The sequence below is a fragment of the Lagenorhynchus albirostris genome, chromosome 5 (assembly GCF_949774975.1).
Source record: "Lagenorhynchus albirostris chromosome 5, mLagAlb1.1, whole genome shotgun sequence".
In the NCBI taxonomy this organism is placed as follows: domain Eukaryota; kingdom Metazoa; phylum Chordata; class Mammalia; order Artiodactyla; family Delphinidae; genus Lagenorhynchus; species Lagenorhynchus albirostris.
In genome coordinates, this window is record NC_083099.1 from 133,102,991 (window position 1) to 133,125,645 (window position 22,655).

Genomic DNA, 22,655 nt, shown 5'->3' on the forward strand with positions numbered 1-22,655 from the left:
TGACTTCGTGTGACGTCTGATCTGAGAGCCCCGATGGACCCAGTTCTCTAGTGCCTGACAGCCTGCCCCTGGCAGGGTGCCAGCACCATACCACAAAGCCCATACACCTCACCCCCTCCATCCCAGGTGACTGAAAAATAATCCTGTAAGGTGAGGGCCAGGCCTGGCCTCGCCAGCCTGGGGGACAGCGGGTTAGAAGGGAAGATGGGGGAAGGGAGACTGATGGGCTCCAGAGATGCAGAAAGAGGGCAGAAAGGACCACATGGGCTTTCCAACTTGAATCTAAATGTAGGATTCTGGCTTCACGACATTCTAAGAATATTGTTGTGGGTGTTCTGCAGGCGAGGGGATAGGGGAGGTAAATGCTCCTTGTCTTCTAGACGATGAGCCCCACTGTGGGAAGGGGACAAATGCACAGAAGCGTTACTCTTGACTTGGTAAAAATCTTAAGTCATTAAAAAAACCAGAAAAGGGCTTCCCTGGTGGCGCAGTGGTTGACAGTCTGCCTGCCGATGCAGGGGACACGGGTTCGGGCCCCGGTCCGGGAGGATCCCACATGCTGCGGAGCGGCTGGGCCCGTGAGCCATGGCCGCTGAGCCTGCGCGTCCAGAGCCCGTGCTCCGCAACGGGAGAGGCCACAACAGTGAGAGGCCCGTGTACCGCAAAAAAAAACAAACCTGAAAAGAGTCTAAACAACACTGGAAGGAGACAAAAGTGTAAATGTTTAAGCTGAAACCAAGCCATTGCCAGTGCAATAAACATCATATGGGCAAATAAGCAGCCACCTCCCAGGCGGCAGACAGGGAATGCGCGTGCTGACGTGGCACGAGGGCCCAGCAGACCCCTGGGCACCTACCTGGGTGTGCAGGAGGGTACATGCAGAGCTTTAAATGATCAGGACCAAATTTTATCTGGGAAACCCATGAAACTTCATAGTCAACGTTCGTCAGCTACAGTATCAATTAATGTAGGAATCTTACAAGTCAAATCCTGACCTCTGAAATGCAGGTCTCTGTAGAATAAAAAGAGCCTGTGATCACATCAATTAAACAAAACACAAAAACCTAACAAAAACAGACGTTTATTAACAAGTTATAAAATTCTAAATCCCCCTTTGAAACAGAAGTTTTAAAAATATAGGCTGTCTTTCCAAAGCAGAAGTCAAAACAATTCCATACTTTAAGGATTTAGTGTAACATCCTTTTTATTTACTAAAATAACTTAACACTGGCAGGGCTTATTTATTCAAAAAGTTCCACAAAGCTATGTTTTAAAGCCTTAAGGCAAACTTTACACGTCTCTCTCCTTGCTCTTCTGCCTGATATATCTCTGGACACTTCGGCTTTAAAGTCCATGAACCCCTTACGCACTCAGAAGCGCCACCTCGATTTGTGGTATTTCTTTGAGGAACAATGAGCCCCTAAGAGGAAGGGTCCTCGCTGACTGGGGCTCACGGCCCGAAGGTCCCCAAGCCCACTGTAACCCTGACCGCTTTGCACACGTGGTCCCTTGAGCTTATTATTTATCAGTCAGTTAAATGAAGCCAACTTTTCCTGTCAGGACACCTGGTCAACATTCAGAGCTTGTCATCTCGCAGGCCTTCCATGGAAACCCTTGACTCAACCTGACTCCTAGAGCCTGGAGCCAGAAGCGCCAGCCGCAGGGGGTTAAGTGTCAGGGATCGCGGCCGCGATGTCCTTGCAGAGCCTGACGACGGCCTCCTCGTCACCACCTTCCCCGTCCTCCGAGGCGTCGAGGACCATCCGGACGTGGGTCAAGAGGGTGTCTGGCCGCTGGGCCCCCAGCCAGACGTCCTTAATGTACAGAGACACCAGGAACGCAGCAGTGGCTGAGGAAAGGGACAAGGCCATTAGAACGCAATCCGGTCAGTCAGAAAACAAGTCACCCGCCCACATGCACAGGGGCCCGGGGCTGTGCGAAGCCCCAGACGGCAGTGAGCGCGCACTGCCATAAATTAACTCCACCTTTGCTTGACTATAAGTCAACCTTTCTTGTTCATTTTAAAATTATCTTTTCATGCGATGAATGAATGTGTGTGAAATGTAAAAAAAAGTTACTACAAGTCAAGCCTCTTCCTTGGTGCTGACCGCCCAGGCCAAGAACCACAACCGAAGCTGGGGAGGAGCGGCCCGGAGTCACTTCCCATCATCCCCTCAGTGGCACAGGTGAGAAGGTTTACAGGCCCAGATTCAATTCCCCGACTGCGGCCACAGGAGAGGGCAGGGCACCCCGGCTACCAGGTGAGCTCACCTGCTGCGCTGTGGGCCCGCCCCCCTCCCTGCTCCCCGTCGTGTCCCTCATCCCCCAGTGAAGGGTCCACCCTCCCGGATGGAGGAGTCACCTGCACATGGTCACAGCCTCCCTCCTGTCCTCCTACAGCCTCTGCTGTTCCCTCGTCTGTGCAGTCACACCTTTATTAAGAACCTGCTAAGGGCTTCCCTGGTGGCGCAGTGGTTGAGAGTCCGCCTGCCGATGCAGGGGACACGGGTTCGTGCCCCAGTCCGGGAGGATCCCACATGCCGCGGAGCGGCTGGGCCCGTGGGCCATGGCCGCTGAGCCTGCGCGTCCGGAGCCTGCGCTCCGCAACGGGAGAGGCCGCAGCAGGGGGAGGCCCGCGTACCGCAAAAAAAAAAAAAAAAAAAAAAAAAAGAACCTGCTAAGCGCCAAGCACATGAATTGTGTGACTTGTGTGTGTGTGTGCGCATGTGTGTGCTCTTGTGCACGTGTGCTCGAATGCACACACACACACACACACACACACACAACCCTGGCCATGACATGAAACGTAACTCTTCACGTGGGTAATAACGATAGAAACTTAGGAAAGCCGCTGCTCTGCAACAGAGCGTCCCGGTGGGACACAAGGCTGTGATGTGAGCACCTTTCTCCACTGTTAGCAAAACCATCACTAAAGGTTTCTCTCACCTGAAGGCAAAGGCAGAGATTTCCTCTCCCCCTGCACTCAGGGCCCCATGGCCGTCTCCGCGATCCTCAGAACCGTGGAGAGGGGCCCCCAAAGGCTTACGACAGGCTCTAAGGAACAGGAGACGCTCCCCACCCCAGGCCCACTCCCGCATTTCTTCAGCCTCCGACCTGAGCACCAGGCTTACCTCGCGTGGCTGCATCCTCCGCGTTCAGAGAAGAGAGGTGGACGACCTCGAGTATCGGCCGGTAGGGGCTCCCGGCGGGGCCGCGGGCCGCCCCCAGCTGCAGCATGACGGCGTTGAAGAGGCTGGCCGCGCTCTGCTCGGGCCCCGCCAGCCCCTCGGCGCCGCAGAACCTGCTATACAGCCTGAACATGCCGCTCGCCACGGCGCTGTCCTGAAGGAGGTCGGCCACCACCGCTGGCTGCGGCAAGATGCGGTTCCTGAGCCAGCCCAGGAGGCCCGCCGTCTCCACCCGGCCGAGTGGGCTCGCGGCCGCGGAGCGCAGCACCCAGCCAGCCACCAGGACGGTGACGGCGCCCACAGGGCCTAGGCCTTCGCTCTCAGGTTCGGGGTCAGGAAACACGGGCCCCCAGTGGGTCAGGATGGACCTCAGGAGGCCCCTGCACACCTCCAAGGTGGACGCCGGCAGCTCGGGGTCCACCGCCTCCTCGGCCTCCCCAGGCCTCCGCTTCCGGCCCCGGAGGCCTTTGGCTCGGGCTGGCCCAGCTGGCTTGTTCTTATCCTTGAGCATTTCTGTCTCACACACACACACGCGCACACACACACATACACACACATCACACACACCACACACATACACGCACACACACACGCACACATACACACACACCACACACACACGCACACATACACACACATACACGCACACACGCACACATACAACACGCACACACACCACACACACATACATGCACACACACATACACGTACACACATACGTGCGCACACACGCACACACATACACACACGTGCGTACACACGGACACATACACACACATACACACACACGGACACACACACACATACACACACACACACACACACACACAGGAAAGAGAAAAGGTGGTGAGACTGGTGTTCCGCCCACCCCCTAACACACACACAGATGCAGATGGTGGGGCGGCCCACGGGCTGTGCCCTCCCGGGACGCGTCCCCACGCTTGGAGCACAGCGAGTGCTCAGTGCTTCCCTGTGACCCGTCGTGACTGCTATCGTAGCAGCTGAGCGCTGGTTAGCGGCAGAGCTGGGACTCAGAGCCGGCCCCCCGCTCCCTCTCGGGCTATGAAGACGGACAGGCCCTGTCTCTAAGCTGCAGACATGCCGCTCAGGGACGGTAAGACGCCGGCTGCTCCGCGGGGCAGCGAGCACAGCTTGGGGAGCGGGTCCGACACTCACTCAGCAGCTCCCTGACTTGGCATCTCTCCGCGGCTGCTCTCAGGTCCTCCTGGAGCCTGACATCTCTCTCGACGAGGCTCCACTGGTGCAGGAGGATGAGGGCATCCCTGGTGGACAGCACAGTCTCGTTCACGGTGAAGCGGTTCACGTCCCTGAAGGCCTGCAGCACGGTGGCCCGGTACCTCAGCACGGAGTCGAGTGCCCCGAAGAAGCTGGTGAGCTGGGTGGAGGCCAAGGTGGGCCTGCGGGAGCCAACGCCACGGACTGAGCCAGGGCCACCTCCTTGTCTGGCAGCCCAGGACCTCGTCCTGCAGCTCAGCACACCGTCCACTCACAGCCCGGGCGACCCTTCACAACAGACAAGAGCGTGGAGCCCAGCGCACAGCGCAGGAAACGGGGAGCCCCTCCAGGGGAGGCAGAATGGAGTCTGAGCTCCGCCCTGGAGGCACAGAAAGCGCTCTGGAAACCGGGAGAGCTGGGCAGAGCCTGCGGTGGGGGTGCTCGCTGCCACGCTAAACAGCTCCAGGACCGCCAGTTCCTCTCCGACTCAGGAACTCTCAGCCTCGAGGGAAAAGGCTCGGCAAAGCCCGGGGACGGCACACCCACGGCCGAACCTGACGGTGGGCACTGCGGGGACGCACATCCCTCCGAGTTCTAAGGAATTTAAAATTCAAAACCATCTGCCTTCCACAATTTTAACACTTACGATCAGTATTCTGAATAACAATCGGTTCTCAGAGACCAACGTGTCTCTCGGGACAACCTCAAAATAAGAAACGGGCTCTCTGGCGTGAATCCAACAATTGAATTCCGAACAACAGAAAACCAAACGCCTGGTTCTTTATCAAGAAAGTTTCATTCTGAGATGACACTCCACTGGCTATCGATCCTCTGGTTTCAATCAGCATACCCCTGTTCCCAAGTCAGAAATCTGAGGGCACGCAGTGTATATTCTCTAACACAGTAGAATCCGAGAAGAACTGAGCTCTCCTGAGGAAACCAAGAGTGTAATTCCAAGGGGAAAATACTGAAATTTTCAAGGAATTCATGGATAAGGGAGCCCACAGGCTAATGAAAGCGGAGGCGAGTTTGGGAGCAGCTTAACTTTCCTAGGCTTAGATCATGGAAAATATGTTCTTTCTATAAAACATTTTGAGTGCTTGGATCCAAAAGTCCACTAGATGGTTTGCTGCTAAAAATGATCTGGAATGACAGGCTTTAGGTTTTTCGAGTGTGCTAAGTTCTCACGGCCTTGAAAGGAACCTCCTGAAGTTGACGTGGAAAGAAGAGCAGCTGAAGTAGGTTTCCTGACGTCACCGAAGGGATGGCAGCCCCCGCCCAGAGCCTACCTGTGGAGCCGTGACCTCCAAGGGGTCATGGCCAGTGGGGAGGGGCTTACCTCAGGTGCTTCGTGAGCACAAGGAGAACGTAGAGGAACTCGTCGACCAAGTGCAGGGCGAGCAGCTTCGGGGGCTCCTGGGACCCAGGCTTGCAAGGAGGCTGCTCCCCTGCCTCCACGCCTCTGTCCCCCAGGGTGGTCACCCACAGTGTGTGCAGCAGGGAGATGAGGTTGGAGAGCAGCTGAGTCTCCAGGAACCTGAAATCAAATGTGGGAAAGTCCACTCACTGTCTGTCACATCCTCTCCTCCCAGTGACATCTCCTGGAGGGAGTGGGCGGCAACCATGGAAGACACTGCAACGGTGGTGACCATCCCAAGTGGCAGACTCCTCCCCTCTCCCCCAGCCATCTATCCTCCCGCTGCAGCCCCCAAAGAGGGGGACACAGCATCTAAGTGAACACAGGATGTCCGCTATAGAAACGCAGCTCCACCCCAGGGCGAGCCCCCAACCCTCCTTTCTAGACAGCCAACCACCTCAGTCCCCACTGAGGGACATTCTGGAGCTGCTGCGGCACCGTAAGAAGAGGCTTCCCGCCCACGAGAACAACTCAACCCTGAAGCATAAAGGACAGCCAGGAACAGGTAATCAGCCCATGCTGCCTTTAGATATAAGACATTACTTTCTTTCAGAGAAAAATCTTTTAATTCTTTTAAAAAAATGCACAAAAGGAAAAAAAAATGCATGAAAGAGCCTGGATGTCCCCAGGCTTATCATCATAGGTAGCTGTTTGAAAGAAAGATCCCTACCACCAAGGGCTGTCTGCTGAGACAAGGTCTTCATCTTTTCACACAGCCACAAACTTAGGAGAGTGTAAGGAATCAAAACAGATCACACTATGGACTGAAGCGTGTCCCCCGCCCCATTCCGATGCTGAAGCCCTAACCCCAGTGGGACTATATTTGGAGGTGGGGCCTTTGGGAAGCCATTAGGCTTAGAAGTCATGAGGATGGAGCCCCCATGATGGGATTAATGTCCTGTAAGAAGAGAAAGAGACCAGAGCTCTCTCATTCTCTCTCCCTGGTCATGTGAGGACACAGTCGGCAGTGTGTTTGCCAGGAAACGAGCTCCCACCAAACCCAACCATGCTGGCCCCCTGATCTCAGACTTCCAGCCTCCAGAAGGCGAGAAAATGAAACTGTGTCGTTTGAGCCACCCGGTGACAGCAGCCCCAGTAACAAGACAAACACCCACTCCAGCCCTCGACGCTGCTCCGGCACCGGCTCTTCGCCGAGCACCTTGACCCTGGGCGGGAGTGGAGTGCGAACCCACATCACCGCATGAGCGTTCCTGAAACAGGACCTCCCTGTTTCTGCCTCAGGAAGGGCAGAGATCTTGAAACCTCAGATGGGGGACCCCACTCCAGGGGAGGAGCCTGGACCTGGCACAAGAGACGGAAAGGTGGTGTAGAGGATGCTGTTTCGGGAACACAGATTCTCCGGGACACTTCCAGCGGACGCGAGAGATGGCAGGAGGTGGCACGGTGTGTGCACAGCACACACACTCTCTCGCTCTCACACACACACACACAGTCACACACACAGACACAGTCACACACACACACAGACACACACACACAGATACACAGACACAGACACACACACATACACACACACAGATACACACACACACATACAGACACACACACACACAGTTACACAGACAGACACAGATACACACACACAGACACACACACACAGACACAGTTACACAGACAGACACAGATACACACACACAGACACACACACACACACACACAAACACACACGGTGCTTACTTGCTCTCCAGGATGTGTAGGACCCACGTTAAGAGGCTGTAATCCCGCAGGATCTCATAGGCAGATTTGGCATCCCGGGCAGCATTCTGCAGAATTTCCAAAACCCAATTCTGCAAACCCAGAACAGAAAGTTACTCTTCAGTGGGAAAACCTGACTTACATGATCCAGGGAACACTTTAAAAAACAGAATGCTATGTTCCAGTTACAGGCGGGGGCTGCACGTACCATCTGCTAAGTCCGCAAGGGTGGTGGCCGCGTGGGACCACCCTTCCCCACAGTGACGGCCAGAGCACACAGACGGCCACAGCGAGCTCGGGCCCGGGGACGCCCACCCGCTAGTCCACCACAAGCAGAGACGCAGCACGGAAGCCACACGGCCCGCATCTGGGGCAGCCTGAGTGGGGAGGAGGGCGGACCCGTTTCTAGCCCAGCCATGAACTGCAGGCGGCTCGTTCATTGCCTTGATTTTGCCACCTGGAGGGGACAGAACGGTGGGACTCCTGCTGGAGCTGTTAACTGGGTGCCTTAGAGCTCTCACAGGCTGTAAACAATAGAAATCTACCGCACTCGAATTCGGTTTATTCAAACTCACTGCTATTTACCCACATTTTACATGATACCACAAGCAGAAGCTGACCCGGCTAGAAATCAGTCAAAACACTGATGAATTCTCCCAGTTATGTCTCGCACAACATGAGCTCTGGCTCCAGGGGCAGAGCGAATGTGCAGACTCCCTCGTCAGCTGTGAGGCAGGCAGGTTCGACTCCCGACTCATTTTCCCAGCCGAGTTTTGAGAACCTGCAGCTTCTGTGCATCGTGAGACATCCTGGTGGCTCGGGCGTGTCTCCAAGCACCTCAGTCATTTATGGGGTGACGAGTTTCTAGAGCTTTCAGCCGTTCCAGAGCCACCTGGGTACTCATCACCTCCCTCCCTCTCCACAGGCCCTGCCCCCAGGCTAGGGCACCGGAGGCTAACGTAGAATCGGGAGGCCAGGCTGGGTGAGACTCCACGGGGACTAGGCTGGCAGATGGAACCCCGTGCAAGGGCCCAGGCCTCAGCCCCCCAGGAGCACGGGCCGCCTACCTGGGCCACGTCGTCGCAGAGCGGGCTGCTGAAGAAGGACAGGATGACGTGGAGGACGCCCCGCCTGGCGCAGAGCTCGTAGCAGTACTTGTCCCGCATCCCCTGGCGCAGAAGCCCAAACATCCACTCCCGCTCCGTCTTCTGCTGTAACCCAAGCAACCAAGAAACTATTGTTAAATAAGTGAAGGCCTTTTCCCCTGAAAACTCTTCCAACGCCAGTACTTTCAACTGGGGGCAAAGGCTGCAGCACAGCCGTCCCCACCCTCCGTTTCTGGGTATGTTATTAAAAACCCTCCATCTCCTCTCTGCTTCCGTTTCTCCAGGTCAGGAATAAGGGACCAAGTCAAGTTTACACAGTGAACTGTGCTTACTCACAGGGGGTGTTCTGCAAAAGCACATTAGTATTCAACCCAGGGCTTCACCAAGAAAATACAGCGAGGAGGCCATGACTCGAGGCCTCTGGAGCAGTCTGTGAGGTCTGAGAAGACACCCAAGAATCAAGGTATGGAATGGGAAGCGTTTCCACACACAGGCCCGCCTGGCCCCGAGCTCCACCCCAGCCTGTGCTCTGCAGCTGACAGTCTCCTCGGGGAAACGTCAGCGCAGTGGCTGAGCACCCCATTTAGGAGTCTTTCCAGGACCCCGAGACCTCAGAGCCTTACCTCGAAGTCCGAGCTGTAGAAGAACTGGTAGAAGCCTGGAACTTTGTTCATGTTCAGGTACTCATGGGACAGCAGGAACTTGTTGACCTTCAAATACATGTGCTCCTCTGTGAAAACAAGCAGACAGTCCCTCACCACAGTGCCAAGAGGACACCCCGTGGCCGGCTGGAGTAGGGGAGCAGGACCCTGGGGGGCGGTCAGACATAAATCCCTGCCCCCTCGGGGCTTTCCAATCCTTATCCAGGTTATTAGTTCTCAAGAATTAACACGCAGTTAAGACACCTTAGTTCTACACAGCACACGGGCTTCTCTTGCGGCCCAGGAACCACGTGAGGATGTCCAGTCCTTCGGAGACGTCACCCCTCCCCAGGCATCAGCCCACTGCCTAAACTCTAATCAGCTGGTGGGGAGAGTGGGGCCTGGCCACACTTCAGACAGCACAGGGCTAACACCCAGCCCATCGGCCTCCCACTGAGGAAACCGCCACAGCAAAGGGGGCTCACACGCGCCCTGGGTCACTTGGCCCTTGAATGCAACGGGGCCGACACCTCCTCCCCCCGTCCCAACCCTGGACCACTGATGCTGCCCTGTGCTCCAACACCGACAGGAGGTCTGATGTGGGACAGCTTGCCTGGGGGGCACAGACTGGATGGGAGGCCAAGGCCATCCACCGTGACCTCTGCTGGGGTATTTTCACAGAAGAGTTTGTTCCTTTGCAGTCTAAATGGCTAATTACCTTCTTTCCTCCCGTAATTTCTAAGGTAAAGAAAAAAACATGTAATAAAAATGATACGGGGGGACTTCCCTGGTGGCACAGTGGTTAAGAATCCGCCTGCCAACACAGGGACACAGGCTCAAGCCCTGGTCCGGGAAGATCCCACATGCCGCAGAGCAACTAAGCCCGTGTGCCACAACTACTGAGCCTGCGCTCTGGAGCCCGCGAGCCACAACTACTGAAGCCCGAGTGCCTAGAGCCCGTGCTCTGAAACAGGAGAAGCCACCGCAATGAGAAGCCCGCGCACCGCAATGAAGAGCAGCCCCCGCTCGCCACAACTAGAGAAAGCCCGCGAGCAGCAACAAAGACCCAACGCAGCCAAAAATAAAGATACGGAGGACGTGAAAATCAAATCTGAATTCTAACAGCAACTTGACGACAGGTTGATTGTGGGGCCTTGAACAAGCTATTTAACCTTGGGGGCCCCAGCTGGGAGGCTGTCTCCTCATCTAAAAACCATGTTACCTCCAAAGAACCCTGTGGTCCCTAACGTTATCAACATTCTACGACTTTTCACTAATTCCAAAAAAAAAAAAGGTCCTATGATAGACTGACTGGTGCTCACACTACCTCGGCGCTGCCCTGCTGTGAGGAACAAAGTGGAGTGTTTCGTGTTCCATGCCCTGGGTGACACCTGCATGGGACCCACAGGCCGCTTGTCCTCTAGCTGGTGAGCTACACTGACGCCGACCCCCGAGCTCAGAGCGGCAGCTGCCAACACGGACGGGCCTCCGTGTCAGGTCCCTCTAAGCGCTCGCGTCCGGATCCGTGACGCCCCCGAGCAGCTCTTTGGTGGGAGCTGTGATTGGCTTTACCACAGCTTTACACCCCTACAGGCAAACAGGAACACATCATCTCCCCCCGTCATACACACTCTTCTGCGCCGTGCACGTGTGACCCTGATCCGTCTCCCTCACCTGTGTGGGGGACTGGTTACGCCTGCGGGATGAACGCCTCCAAGTGGCCTTGCTCAGCCTCAAACTTTCCACCTCACCCCAACCTGATTCTGTCAGTGGTACCTGGTTTCAAAACTTGCAAGGCTGCTTTGGCGATGAAGAGAGTCAAGGTGAAGGTGAGTCTCATGTTCTTAGTTCGGATCCCGTTCCGGACTACGTCCAACAGGTACAGTACCTTCAAACCAGGAAAAAGGGGCGGAAAAAAAAAGAGAATTTGCAGAACGTCTGTGATCAGCCTTATCTTGTACAGCCTAAACCACGGCTTTGCACAGTGGCCTGCTCCTCGCATCCCAGGGACCACCCAAGGTGACGCCTGTCCCCACCACCTCAGGGCGCAGCTTCTGAGGCTCTGTGTGTCCTGGGTGACAGCTGCCGTCACCCCTGAGTTCAACAGAAATTAGAACTGCTCTGCCCACCGCGACACAAGAAGACCACTTGTAAGGGGAGACCTGTCTCCATCTCCCAGGGCTGAGGACCCGAGACAGCCTCAGGCATCACCCCCCCTCCCCCAGCAGCGGACAGACTTTGTCCTGTATCAGTCTCCCGGCAACACCTCTGATCTCCTTAGGAAATCCTTCCACCAGGCCGGGCGGAGAGCCATCCCCGCAGCCCCGCTCACCTGGGGCTGCTCCCGGAAGCGTGCCCCCTCCAGCTGTGAGTAGTAGGCTGCCAGCACGGAGTAGGCCGCGGCTCGCATCAGGGGGTCGTAGCTGCTGAGGGCTGTGACAGTTAGGCCCAGAGCATTTGAATCCACAAATTTCCGACAATCCACCACAAATTCTGAGGGAAATAAAATACAGCCTTAACTACACACACACATACACACACACACGCTATGATTCTGTGACACTCGTGCAACACAGAGAATGCCATTTGCTCTCGCGTCTTACCACCATCAGCTATGGGTGCGTGCTAGGTACAAGAAATGCAAGTCTTCCTCCTGCACTCCTTAACGTCTGCTGAAGCCGGGTAAAAGACTCTCTCCCCTTCCGTGGCAATAACCACATGCCTTCAGTTTCTAAGATGCTTGTAATCCCAAGAATCCCAGGAATCTTTCATTACTTCTCACAAATACCCAGTGAACCAGAGATCAGAGGTGGCATTCGGACCCGCCACTGAGATCCCAGCATGCGGAGGCCTGGGGGACACAACCGGAGGGTCAGCAGAGAAAGCTGGCTCTCCGGTCTACCGTGTTCAGCCCTCGCCTCTGAGTTCCCACCTACAAACACAGCCGAGGAAAATACGTAAGGCGGCGATGCTGGGAGATACAGCCAATGCGAACTGGTCTGAGCTGGACTATCGATTTTACGAAGGATTAACTTATATCCACTCTGCAACCCTAGTTCTTTCTTCAAACAAATGACAGAAATCTCACAGAAGAGTGGCTCACCAAGCCCGAACAAAAGCTACAGCCCAGAGCTGGCTGGCTGATATTCTCTCAACACCTGTGAGCCCTGAAAAACGCACGTTACTCCAGGAGAGGATGTGACGGGAGAGAAGGTCGGATACATGAGGGGACCCACTTGATCACACCTGCGATTCAGGACACTTCAAATCCTCTTTAACAAAAACCCAGGCCTTTTTACAATATAAACATTGTCAAGAAAAACCTCAGAACAGGGATAGGTCACCTGGGGAGGGTGAGATGAATTGGGAGATTAGGTTTGACATAAGTACACTGTAAATCAACTATACTTCAATAAAACAAACAAAAGACCAAACAAACATAAAAGAAAAATGCACTAATCTGATCAGCAGATTAGACATTGAAGAAAAAAAGAACAGTGAACCTGAAGACAGCAGCAGAATCTAACCAAACTGAAACACAGAGAGAAAGAAGAATTTTAAAAGCATGAGCATCACTGAGCTGTGGGACAATTTCAAGCAGGCTAATGCATGTATAACTGGAGTCCCTAAAAATGAAGAAATAATGGCCAAAACTTTTCCAAATTTGACAAAACCACAGACCTACAGGCCCAAGAAGCTCAATGAACACCCCAAACACAAAAAACATAAAGAAAATTACACCCAGCCTCATCATAATCAAATTGCTTGAAACTGGTGATTAAAAAAATCTTAAAAGATTTTTTTAAATCTTAAAATCTTAAAAGATTCCGCTCAAAACATAGAGCGGAACAAAGATAAGAACACTGTTTCTTGTTAGAAACAATGCAATCCAGAATCAAGGTGACAACGTCTTTAAAGTACAATGAGAAAAAACCCTGTCAACCGAGAATTTCCTACCCCATGAAAATCTTTCAAAAGTTAAGACTGAAAAGCTGAAAGAATTGATCACTAACAGCCTTGAACTATAAGAATTCTTAAAAGTATTTTGATGAGAAGGAAAATGATAGAAGATGGAAATCTGAATCTACACAAAGGAATGAAGAGAACAAGGAATGATAAATATGGGGTAAACAAAATATTTAAATCCCTTGAAAAGGTAATTGACAGTCTGAAGCAAAAACCACCACATATTGTAGGCTTTTTAACATTTATCAACAGATGGAAAATGTATGATAATTATAGCGCAAAGCCAGGAGGGGAGAGATATATATTATTGTAAGGTGCTTCTACTATCCATGAAGTGGTATAATCTCACTTGAAAGTAAACCACAATAAATTGAAGATGTATACCTTAAACCCTAAAGCAACCAACACACACATGCACACAAAAACACATATACACACACACACACGTACGTATGCTGACAAGCACACACACAAATTATAGCTAAAAGCCAAAAAAGCAGATAAAGTGGAATCAGATTGATAATCACATTAAATGTAAATGGTGTATACATTCCAATTAAAAGGCAGAGACGGTCAGATTGGATATAAAAACAAAACCCAAGTATACGCTGTCTACAAGAAACCACTTTTAACCTCAAGATGCAGATTTTAAGTAAAAGGATAGAGTGGTGATTATTTTGAAATGTAGAGAAATAGGTAATCACTATGTTACGCACCAGGTACTAACAGTGTTGTAGGTCAACTATACTTGAAAACAACAAACAAACAAACCCACAGGAAAAGAGATCAGATTTGTGGTCACCAGAGGCAGGAGGTAGGAGGAGGGAAAATGGATGAAGGTGGTCAAAAGGCACAAACTTCCAGTTATAAGATAAATAAGTATGAGGGATGCAATGTACAACATGGTAAATATAATCAACACTGCCATATGTTATATATGAAAGTTGTTAAGAGAGGAAATGCTGAGTTCTCATCACAAGGAAAAAAATTTTTTATATTTCTTTAATTTTATATGTATATGACATGACGGATGTTCACTAAACTTACTGTCGTAATTGTTGCATGATGTATGTTAAGTCAAGTCACTATGTTGTACACCTTAAACTTATACAGTGCTGTATGCCAATTATATCTCAATAAAACTGGAAGGAAAGAAACAGTAAAAGGATGGAAAAAGAATAATTAGAAGACTCTTGGGCTCTAACAGCTTATGGACTAAATTTTCTCATTTCTAACAAGTGACTACTTTTGATGGGAAGGGGAAAAAATGCCAAATGCTTTACAAAGCATCAAACTGAGGGATAAAATTATATTGTTTTGGAAAAGATGAGATATGTTTAAGATACCTCCATACCTTCATAACAAACACACATAAATGGAATAAATCTGGAAAAGAGAACACTCTAAACATTTAATATTACACTCACTAAAAATAGCTAGTACTCAGCAGGGATATTTTTAGTAATCATTGACACTCTCTAAGACAAAAGGATTTTCCACGTGTCCGTGAGGAAAAGTCAATTTCATGTTCTGTGGTCATCTCTGTTATTCTCCGGAAGTCTTGGCTTTGTAACATGTATGGAAAAGAGCTTCCCTTGAGTGTTGAAAACCTAATAGGCTATCAAAAAATAGTTATAAATACCATTCTCTTTGTTTTAAGAACTTCATAAATAGAGATTCGGCCTTGTGATAACAGATTTTCAAACCAAAATGGCTTAACCAGGACAATTATCAAGGATTAAAAGAAAAAGCACCCCACGTTTTATGGGCTTTGGTGGCAGTGCAGCTGTGCTGTCGGAGCATAAAGAGCTGTTCATCACGCCTCCTCCCACACCACCTCCTAGAGGCGGCCTGGCCAGGAAGGCTCGTCACAGGGAGCGGTCCATGGAGCCTGTGTCCAGTGGTCTGGTGAGAACCGCACGTGGGCCTCCCTGTTCTGTGAATTAGGAGCCAAAGAGTTCAGCCCGGTTCTCTTGAGGACAAGAATTCGCTGTGGAAAAAGCATTTGTCACTGCCATTGCTAACAGCCTTGGCTGGCCCTGCTTTCCAGCCAAGGACTCACAGAAAAGCAGCAGTGAGGTTAAGAAAACAGGTTCCATCTTCAGCAAAGGCAGCGAGACGAGTTCCTCTGAAGCCTGGCCACCACGCACACAAACTAATCAGATTTGTGGTCACCAGAGGCGGGAGGCAGGAGGAGGTGACCCAGTTGAGGACTGCAGAATGTTGAGCAACACTTGGACCCGGGTGCCACTGCAGGAAGTACAAACACGCTGTGGAGAACTTGTGCTACACACAGCATGGATGAATCTCACAAATATAACGTAGATAAATGAAGCTCACACAAAAGAATAGAAAGTGTTTAATGCCATTTACATAAAGTTCCAATACAGGACACCGGTCCCTACTGGGGAGGAAGGGGCCCTGGCCAGGAAGGGGCCCGAGGAGGAGCTGCCGATTCTGTTCTGTTCCTATCTGGCCAGTGGTTTCACCAAAACTTGAGTCACACATATATGATTTGCACTGGTGTCTATACATCACACTTCAATAAAAGTTTACTTAAAACATTGTTCATGTTTAGTGATCCACCAGGGCAACAGTAAATGGAAGAGTAACTTTTTAAAAAGTAATAAATGAAAAAACAGATGCGTGACAATTCAACCACAGTAAACCTTTGGCCATTATCCTGTTCACAGATTTCTGTTCTGTTCAACTTATCATTTTACTGCTAGGAATTTTCCTCTCCTGTTGAACTGGTATTACTTCCTTTTATCAGATGATGAAATTTGTTTGAAATATTATGCTTCCATTTTTTTTGTTGTTCTGGATTATAAGTAGCCCAGAGCAAAATTTAATGAACCTAGTTTTTCTTGGTTTGCTTATTTGTTTTGCATAACTATTTCCCTATCCACTTATATGCTTTTTAAAATGTTCTACTTCAACATGAATGATTTTGGTATAAGCAGTATTTTAAGTTACTGCAAGTCCTTTCTGGGTAGACATGCTCTGCAAATTTTTCTACCTATATTATACCAATAAAATGTAAAAGCGGCTGTATTTGGAGATTTCCCTAACTTGAAAGAGCATTTACTAGTTACCTCTCTACACAAAAGGCCTTCCAGATCCTGTCCTTCCCCCTTACCCCCACTATCCAAGATTCCGGGAAAAACACTGCCCTGATTTTTACTATTTCTCTACTGTTTTCCAAGCCTTTGCCTTCTGTCTCCTAAAAGCTCTCCTGAAAGAGCAACAGACTAAATGATTTGTTATAATTCACTCAAGTTGCATCATATTTTTAGACTGTGGAAAATCTATTTTCATGTTTGATGAGAAACAGACTTAGCCAGCACTGCCAAGACCTGGGGGGAATCAAAGAGCGTAGTAGATGTGCCTCACTTGGCCGCTGCTAAAAGCCACCAGGGCAGTTAAGATATCTGCTGGCCATCATCACCATCTGACATGTGCATGAAAGGAAATGCCCCTGCTCTCTTGCAAAGAAACTCTAGCTCAGCCACAGAACCCAGTGCTCATGGAGAGGCTAGTCTCTGAGAACACAGCCCTCTCATCTTTCTGTTAGGAACTAAGGGCAGTGGTAGAGGATCAGCAAATCCATAAGGAAGAGCATTTGAGTATAAAAAGACCATCAAGTTTAAGAGGGGAGAAAACAGGGCAATCAGTGAGGCATGGTTTCCTGGTGCACCTAATCTACACGGCCATTACAACCAGGAGGGAGGAGTGAGGGAGCCCCTCAGGCTTCATGCTAGCTGGTCCCCACTGGGCATCGGAGGGACCCTAATACAGAGGAAGGACGAGGCTCCCGCTTGGTGCCAGTGGAGGCCACGTGAGGAGCAGTAATGGCCACTCCTGCCCTCCCAGCCAGGAAGTGTCAATGCAGGGGCGCCGGGACTCCCCAGCCCGGCAGTAACCAGGAGGAAGGGCGAGGAGGACAGATGGAGGACCGACAAGTGGGGATGGGATCGGAACACCCACAGGCGAAAAAATGAAGCCGGACCTAAACTTCACATCTTATACAAAAATTAACTCAAAATAGGCCACAGACTTAAATGTAAAACCTACAACTATAAAACTTTCAGAAATAAACATGGGAGAAATTCTTTAGGATGGAGCGATGGGCAAAGAGTTCTTAAGACTTGACACCAAAGCATGACCCATAAAAGGAAGAAATGATGAACTGGACTTCATCAAAATTGAAAACTGCTGCTCTTTGAAAAACTCTGTTAAGAAGGTGAAAAGATAAGCTACACAGTGGGAGAAAATATTTGCAAATCACATTTCAAACAAGGGACTAATAGGTACAATATATAAAGAACCCTCAAAGCTCAACAGTAAAAACAAACAAACAAACAAAACCCATTAGAATAAAAGGGCAAAAGACGTGAACTGATGCTTTACCAAAGAGGATTACAGATGGTACATAAGCCACAAGATGTTCATCATCATTAGCCATTAAGAAAACGCAAATTCAGGGCTTCCCCGGTGGCGCAGTGGTTGAGAGCCCGCCTGCCGATGCGGGGGTCACGGGTTCGTGCCCCGGTCCGGGAAGATCCCACATGCGGCGCAGCGGCTGGGCCCGTGAGCCATGGCCGCTGAGGCTGCGCGTCCGGAGCCTGTGCTCCGCAACGGGAGAGGCCATGGCAGTGAGAGGCCCGCGTACCGCAAAAAAAATACACACCAATCACCGACAAAATGCCCCAAACCAACAGACCTGACCGGCCTGGGAATCAGACGCTGGCCTTTACCAGCATGTACTGATACACATTTCTGTTCTTTCTGTCTCTCCGAAGCATTCACCCACAAAGATTCCCACCCTCAGGGTAGTAGACACAAAATACAATTTCAAAAATATACTTAAACCAAGAAAAAGCCAACCTTAGCAGGCTCTCACTCATTGTCAAAGACAAAGTCTCTCATTTCTGCTGGTATGTGACCACTATTCAGTGAAAATTCAGAAAATGCTTTTGTCATTAAAATTAGGAAAACATCAAAGACAAAGGGACACTCCCAGATTTTAAAATTATAGTTAAAAAAAATCACTGTGTATTCAAAACATTAACTGTTACTTTGCTGAAGATCACTGGAATGGAAAGGCGAGAAGGCAGCTGAAGATCCTTCAAGAATTATTTTCAAGATTAAGGTCCTAATTTGGTAATTACGGTAATAATCATGCCCCCTCAACCCACCCGGAAGGCTGCAATTACCTGGCCTGGTCAATTCACTGAAGAGGTGAAGAAGGAAACAGGGGTCATAAAGGTCACTGAGATCCATCGTGCTCCTGTCTTGAAATATCGGTTCCTGTGTGTCCTGAAATAGCCCGAGACAAACAGAAACGTATGGTGCAACTGCAGAAGCGTAACACCATGTGAATGTTTACCCACTATTACCTAGAGTTCAAATTATTATGAATATCCAAACCCATTAAAAAACGGTTCTATTAAAAAAAAACAACAACCGTGCTTGTACATGAAATTATACCTTTGATATTTGCTTTGGTGGAAAGAAGTTATAAGAGAAACAAGTATGGTCCGTGCTGGTAAGTTCTGAAGCTGGGTGGTGGGTACATGGGTCCTGTCTCTGTACCTTTGCATATGGTTGGAATTTTACTTATAAAAAGTTAACAAATCACAAGAAAAGCAGTGCTTGTATTTTATAGCAGCTAAAACCTGACGGCTCCCCCCTGGGCCCCCCGCACCTCGGGGGGCAGCAGTCTCCGGCTCTGGGGGAAGTGGAGGACAGTCTTCATCATGCGGTCCGGATCCAGCAGGCGGAGGATGTCCCCGACGCTCGGCTGCTGCCACAGGGACTTGCCCAGGCTCTGGCACGTCTTCTGATGCTCCACGGCCGCTGGGCCCCAGGTTAGCAGCCTAGAGCCGGATGGGAGAGCAGACTGGTCACAGGGCCCCATCGGGAACAGGGGTGACGATGGTGATGACGGCACTGCAGGCAGCTTTGTCGAGCAGCTAGCATGCCAGGCACTGAGTACATGTCCTGTGTTGTATCATTTAATCCCCAGCATAACTTAGGGGGAAGGTGGGAGTGATGGAGAGGTTGACAATGATGAGGGTGGTGTGACAGTGTCGGGGATGATGGAGGCCAACACTACTGTAAGCCTTTCATGTGTATTCATTTCACTTAATCTGCACGGCTATCCCATAAGGTACGTACTAGTGTCATCCTTATTTTGCAAATGCAGGAAGAGAGACACAGAGAGGATCTGGAACGCTGCTCAGCTGGTCCCCTGCCCAGCTGGTAAGTGGAAGAATAGGAATTCACATTTGGGGAGTCTGGCTCCAGAGTGTGTGCTGGACACAGCGGCAGAACCCTGGCAGCTCAATGATGCTCTACTGATACAAACCTTTCCTCGTTGCCACGGGGCCGTGAGCGGACCAGGTCCACTGCACAGCCTTGGCGCCGTCCCCAGCTCTACCTTTCGCACCACCAGTCCCCATGGCAGCCGCCCAGAGAGGTCACCTTGCCTTCCTCCTGGAAAGCGACTGAACCCGTCCGCGCCCAGGGCGCCCTCGTGTGACTTCCATTAACCGGAGAGGGGGTTCTGAGGCTGCGGGGGTTGGGGGGGTTCTGAGGCTGCGGGGGTTGGGGGGGTTCTGAGGCTGCGGGGGTTGGGGGGGTTCTGAGGCTGGGGGGTTGGGTAGGACGGCTCGCTCTTCACTGTGAGCGAGGCTGCTTCTGTTTTCTCTCCTCTCCCTCGTGTACACAGGGGCTGTTTATTCCAGAAAGAATACAACTGACGCAGCACCACCTCCAAGGCAGTAAGTGGGTGAGGCCACGAGGGGAAGGGAGAGACAATGTTTATTCATGACCTGGACTCTTTTTAAGAGGCAGAAAATGGTTCTCTTTACTGCTTTTTTTGTGGCGGGGGGCGGAGGGCTTCTAGGCTAATACATCTTTAATCTTTAAAAAAAAAAAAAAAGAATTCTACAAGGGAAATATATTTTTCCCTTCCCTGCAGAGTTCTCCTGAACTATTTTTCTTGGCCCAGTAAGCTTACTTCCTGTCTCAGCACACAAAGCTCTTCTTACGTACTGGGCAGATGCTGGGGTGCTGGCCCCAAATTAAGGAGAAAAGAAACTAGGGCAGCAAAGAGAATCTCAGATGCTGTCTATGAATAGTTTAACCCCGGCCCTTGCAGAGCTCAGGCAGGGCCCAAAGGGAGAGGCATCAGCCCAGCCCCTCAGGGCCCAAAGCCGTGCTGGCCAAGGAGCAAGCGGCCCCTGGGAACCCAGGAGAGACAGACAGACAGACACAGAGACAGACAGACAGACAGGAAAGAGACAAATCCAGGGACAGACACTGCGCGCGCGTGCGCACGCACGCATGCACGCACAGACAAGGAAGAGGGCGGAATTAACATCCAGCCAGCGCTCCTCAGTCTTTTCCCAGATCCCCACCTAAGTCACTCCCACCTAAAGGAAGGCACCAAGAGAAAGGTTTTCAGAAGAATCAACTAAATGACCCCCAGGTCAGAAGTGACAGACACACACTGCCAACCAGTGAGGTGGCCCAGCCCAGACAGGCCCGGCCATCGGGGACCATCCTCACAGTGAGAGGCCAGAGCAGCCCACGCTGGCAATGGTGTGTGAGCCGAGGGGTCCACCCAGCCCCCCTTTTCCCTGGGGGAGCTCACTGGGTGGGGCCTTCAAGACCTGCCGTTCTCACCTCCAGGCCCAGCGCTCACCTGAAGTTGACCAGGCTATGGCTGTTCTGTTCGTAGGCCCGCAGGAGAAGTAAGATCTTCTGGTCTAAAGTCAGTTGAGGGTCAGTTTAGAAAGCTTCCTGGTGACCCCCGAGACCTCATACACTCTGATCACACCGCCTGGTCCCCGCACCCTCACCCAGGACGCTGAGAGAGGCTCCGTAGGCCCCGAGGAGCACCGCGAAGTGGCTGCTCTCGCAGACAGAGGGGCACAGCCTCACTGCCACCGACATCAGGTCCACCAGCGCTTCTGGAAGAAAAGAGCACTGAGATGCCCGGCAATACAGGGGGATGGGCACGTGCAGAGTAAAAGCGGAGAAGGAAGCACTGCAGCTAACACGAATGCTTGAGATAGCCTTCTCTAGACAACACTGGTCTGAGGACTGCACCTGGTCCCTTCCCTGCTTTTTCCTTTTTTAAAATAAACACATCTTTGACGAGGCTGCCATCAGCCTCTCCAAGCCCCCTCCCAAACTTTAAGGCAACAAAGATTTTTAAACCTAAGCATTTCTCTCCATGATTATGTTACCAAAATCTCTAATATTTCTACTCCTGCCTGAAAGCGGGGAGCCTTTCTACTTTTTCTACTGCCTGTACCAGGAACTTGGGTAAGGGTTCTCTCCAGCTTAGCAGTTTATTACAGACCAGCTCTACAGTGATTCCTAACAGTTTGGGGATGTCAATTTTGTCTCTAAACAGGGTATGGCTTCGGGAGGGCAGGACCCCTCAGACCTCTGCCATCTCCCACAGTCTTCGCCATGCTAACGTAAACGCTCACCGAACCGACCATGGAAGAAGCCTGGGCTGTACGAGTCCCTAGCAGGGACCCACCGACAGGGACCTTCGAACGCTTCGACCTTGATAAAAGTTTCAATCACCCCATTAAGACATTTAACGCAACTAGACAATTTCTCCCAGGTGAGAACCCCCCCCCCTAACTCCCCCTAACTCACTCCCAGGTTTTAACGCTCGCCCACGATACAGCAGAAAACCTTAAATCTGGCTTCTGAAGAGAGGTCTGCGTTTGCTGTGTGACCCCAAGTCAGAGAAAACATTTCTTGAGCTTGGATTTGACAGACATGAAATATTCGGACACCGTTTGGGTAATGCTTCCTTAGCTCTGAGAACACGTGAAATCCAGGAATAAGCTCTGCGTCTGAAGTGGGAGGTGGGGTAAGGAATCACCTCTGACGGGACTGCCTGGGGTTTCCTCCTCTCCAGCCGTCAGCAAAGTGGGCAGGAACAGGGAGTGCTGGGTGAGCATCACGTGGACCACCGAGAGCTGAGTGAGCCGCGAGCGTGCGGCGCTTTCCGGGAGATACAGGAGCTGGATGGCAGCACAAAGGGCCTTTAAAAATGCATGGTCCTGATACCGAAATCTAGGAGGCAAGAATCAAAGGGAAAACTAGCTTCATAAACAATAGAAAACCTTTTTTCTCGACATTTTATCAAGGAAAACTTCCAACACGCCACACAGGTGAGAATCCTGGAGTGCACAGTCATACACCCATCACCCAAACTACCCATGCTGCTGCAGCACACCTGCAGCATCACATACCTAGTCGCCCACCCATCACAGGGAGCACTTCTGACCTGGCCTACCTGCCAGGTCAGCTTCCCTCCTTCCTTCCTTTCAGCTACTCAAAACGCCCCTCT

The 22,655-nt window shown here is 51.1% G+C and overlaps 1 protein-coding gene across 4 annotated transcripts in view; it reads right to left on the reverse strand.

Annotated features, from left to right (window-relative positions):
- Nucleotides 1-1,065: 1,065 nt before the first annotated feature.
- URB1 (URB1 ribosome biogenesis homolog) overlaps nucleotides 1,066-22,655 on the reverse strand; it is a 64,704-nt gene continuing 43,114 nt past the window's right edge. For 2 of the 4 annotated variants that reach the window (XM_060150834.1, XM_060150832.1), the window contains 14 exons: nucleotides 22,185-22,378; nucleotides 21,139-21,249; nucleotides 20,982-21,045; nucleotides 18,978-19,149; nucleotides 18,487-18,589; nucleotides 11,637-11,797; nucleotides 11,081-11,192; nucleotides 9,287-9,393; nucleotides 8,625-8,768; nucleotides 7,540-7,649; nucleotides 5,764-5,961; nucleotides 4,365-4,606; nucleotides 3,132-3,701; nucleotides 1,066-1,849 (listed from right to left, as the gene is read on the reverse strand). In XM_060150834.1, coding sequence (XP_060006817.1) covers nucleotides 1,668-1,849; nucleotides 3,132-3,701; nucleotides 4,365-4,606; nucleotides 5,764-5,961; nucleotides 7,540-7,649; nucleotides 8,625-8,768; nucleotides 9,287-9,393; nucleotides 11,081-11,192; nucleotides 11,637-11,797; nucleotides 18,487-18,589; nucleotides 18,978-19,149; nucleotides 20,982-21,045; nucleotides 21,139-21,249; nucleotides 22,185-22,378 — 2,470 coding nt within the window. In that variant the 3' untranslated portion in view covers nucleotides 1,066-1,667. Of the gene's footprint in view, nucleotides 1,850-3,131; nucleotides 3,702-4,364; nucleotides 4,713-5,763; nucleotides 5,962-7,539; nucleotides 7,650-8,624; nucleotides 8,769-9,286; nucleotides 9,394-11,080; nucleotides 11,193-11,636; nucleotides 11,798-18,486; nucleotides 18,590-18,977; nucleotides 19,150-20,981; nucleotides 21,046-21,138; nucleotides 21,250-22,184; nucleotides 22,379-22,655 lie in introns of those variants that run through there. The other 2 variants (XM_060150833.1, XM_060150835.1) reach the window with 2 other exon arrangements.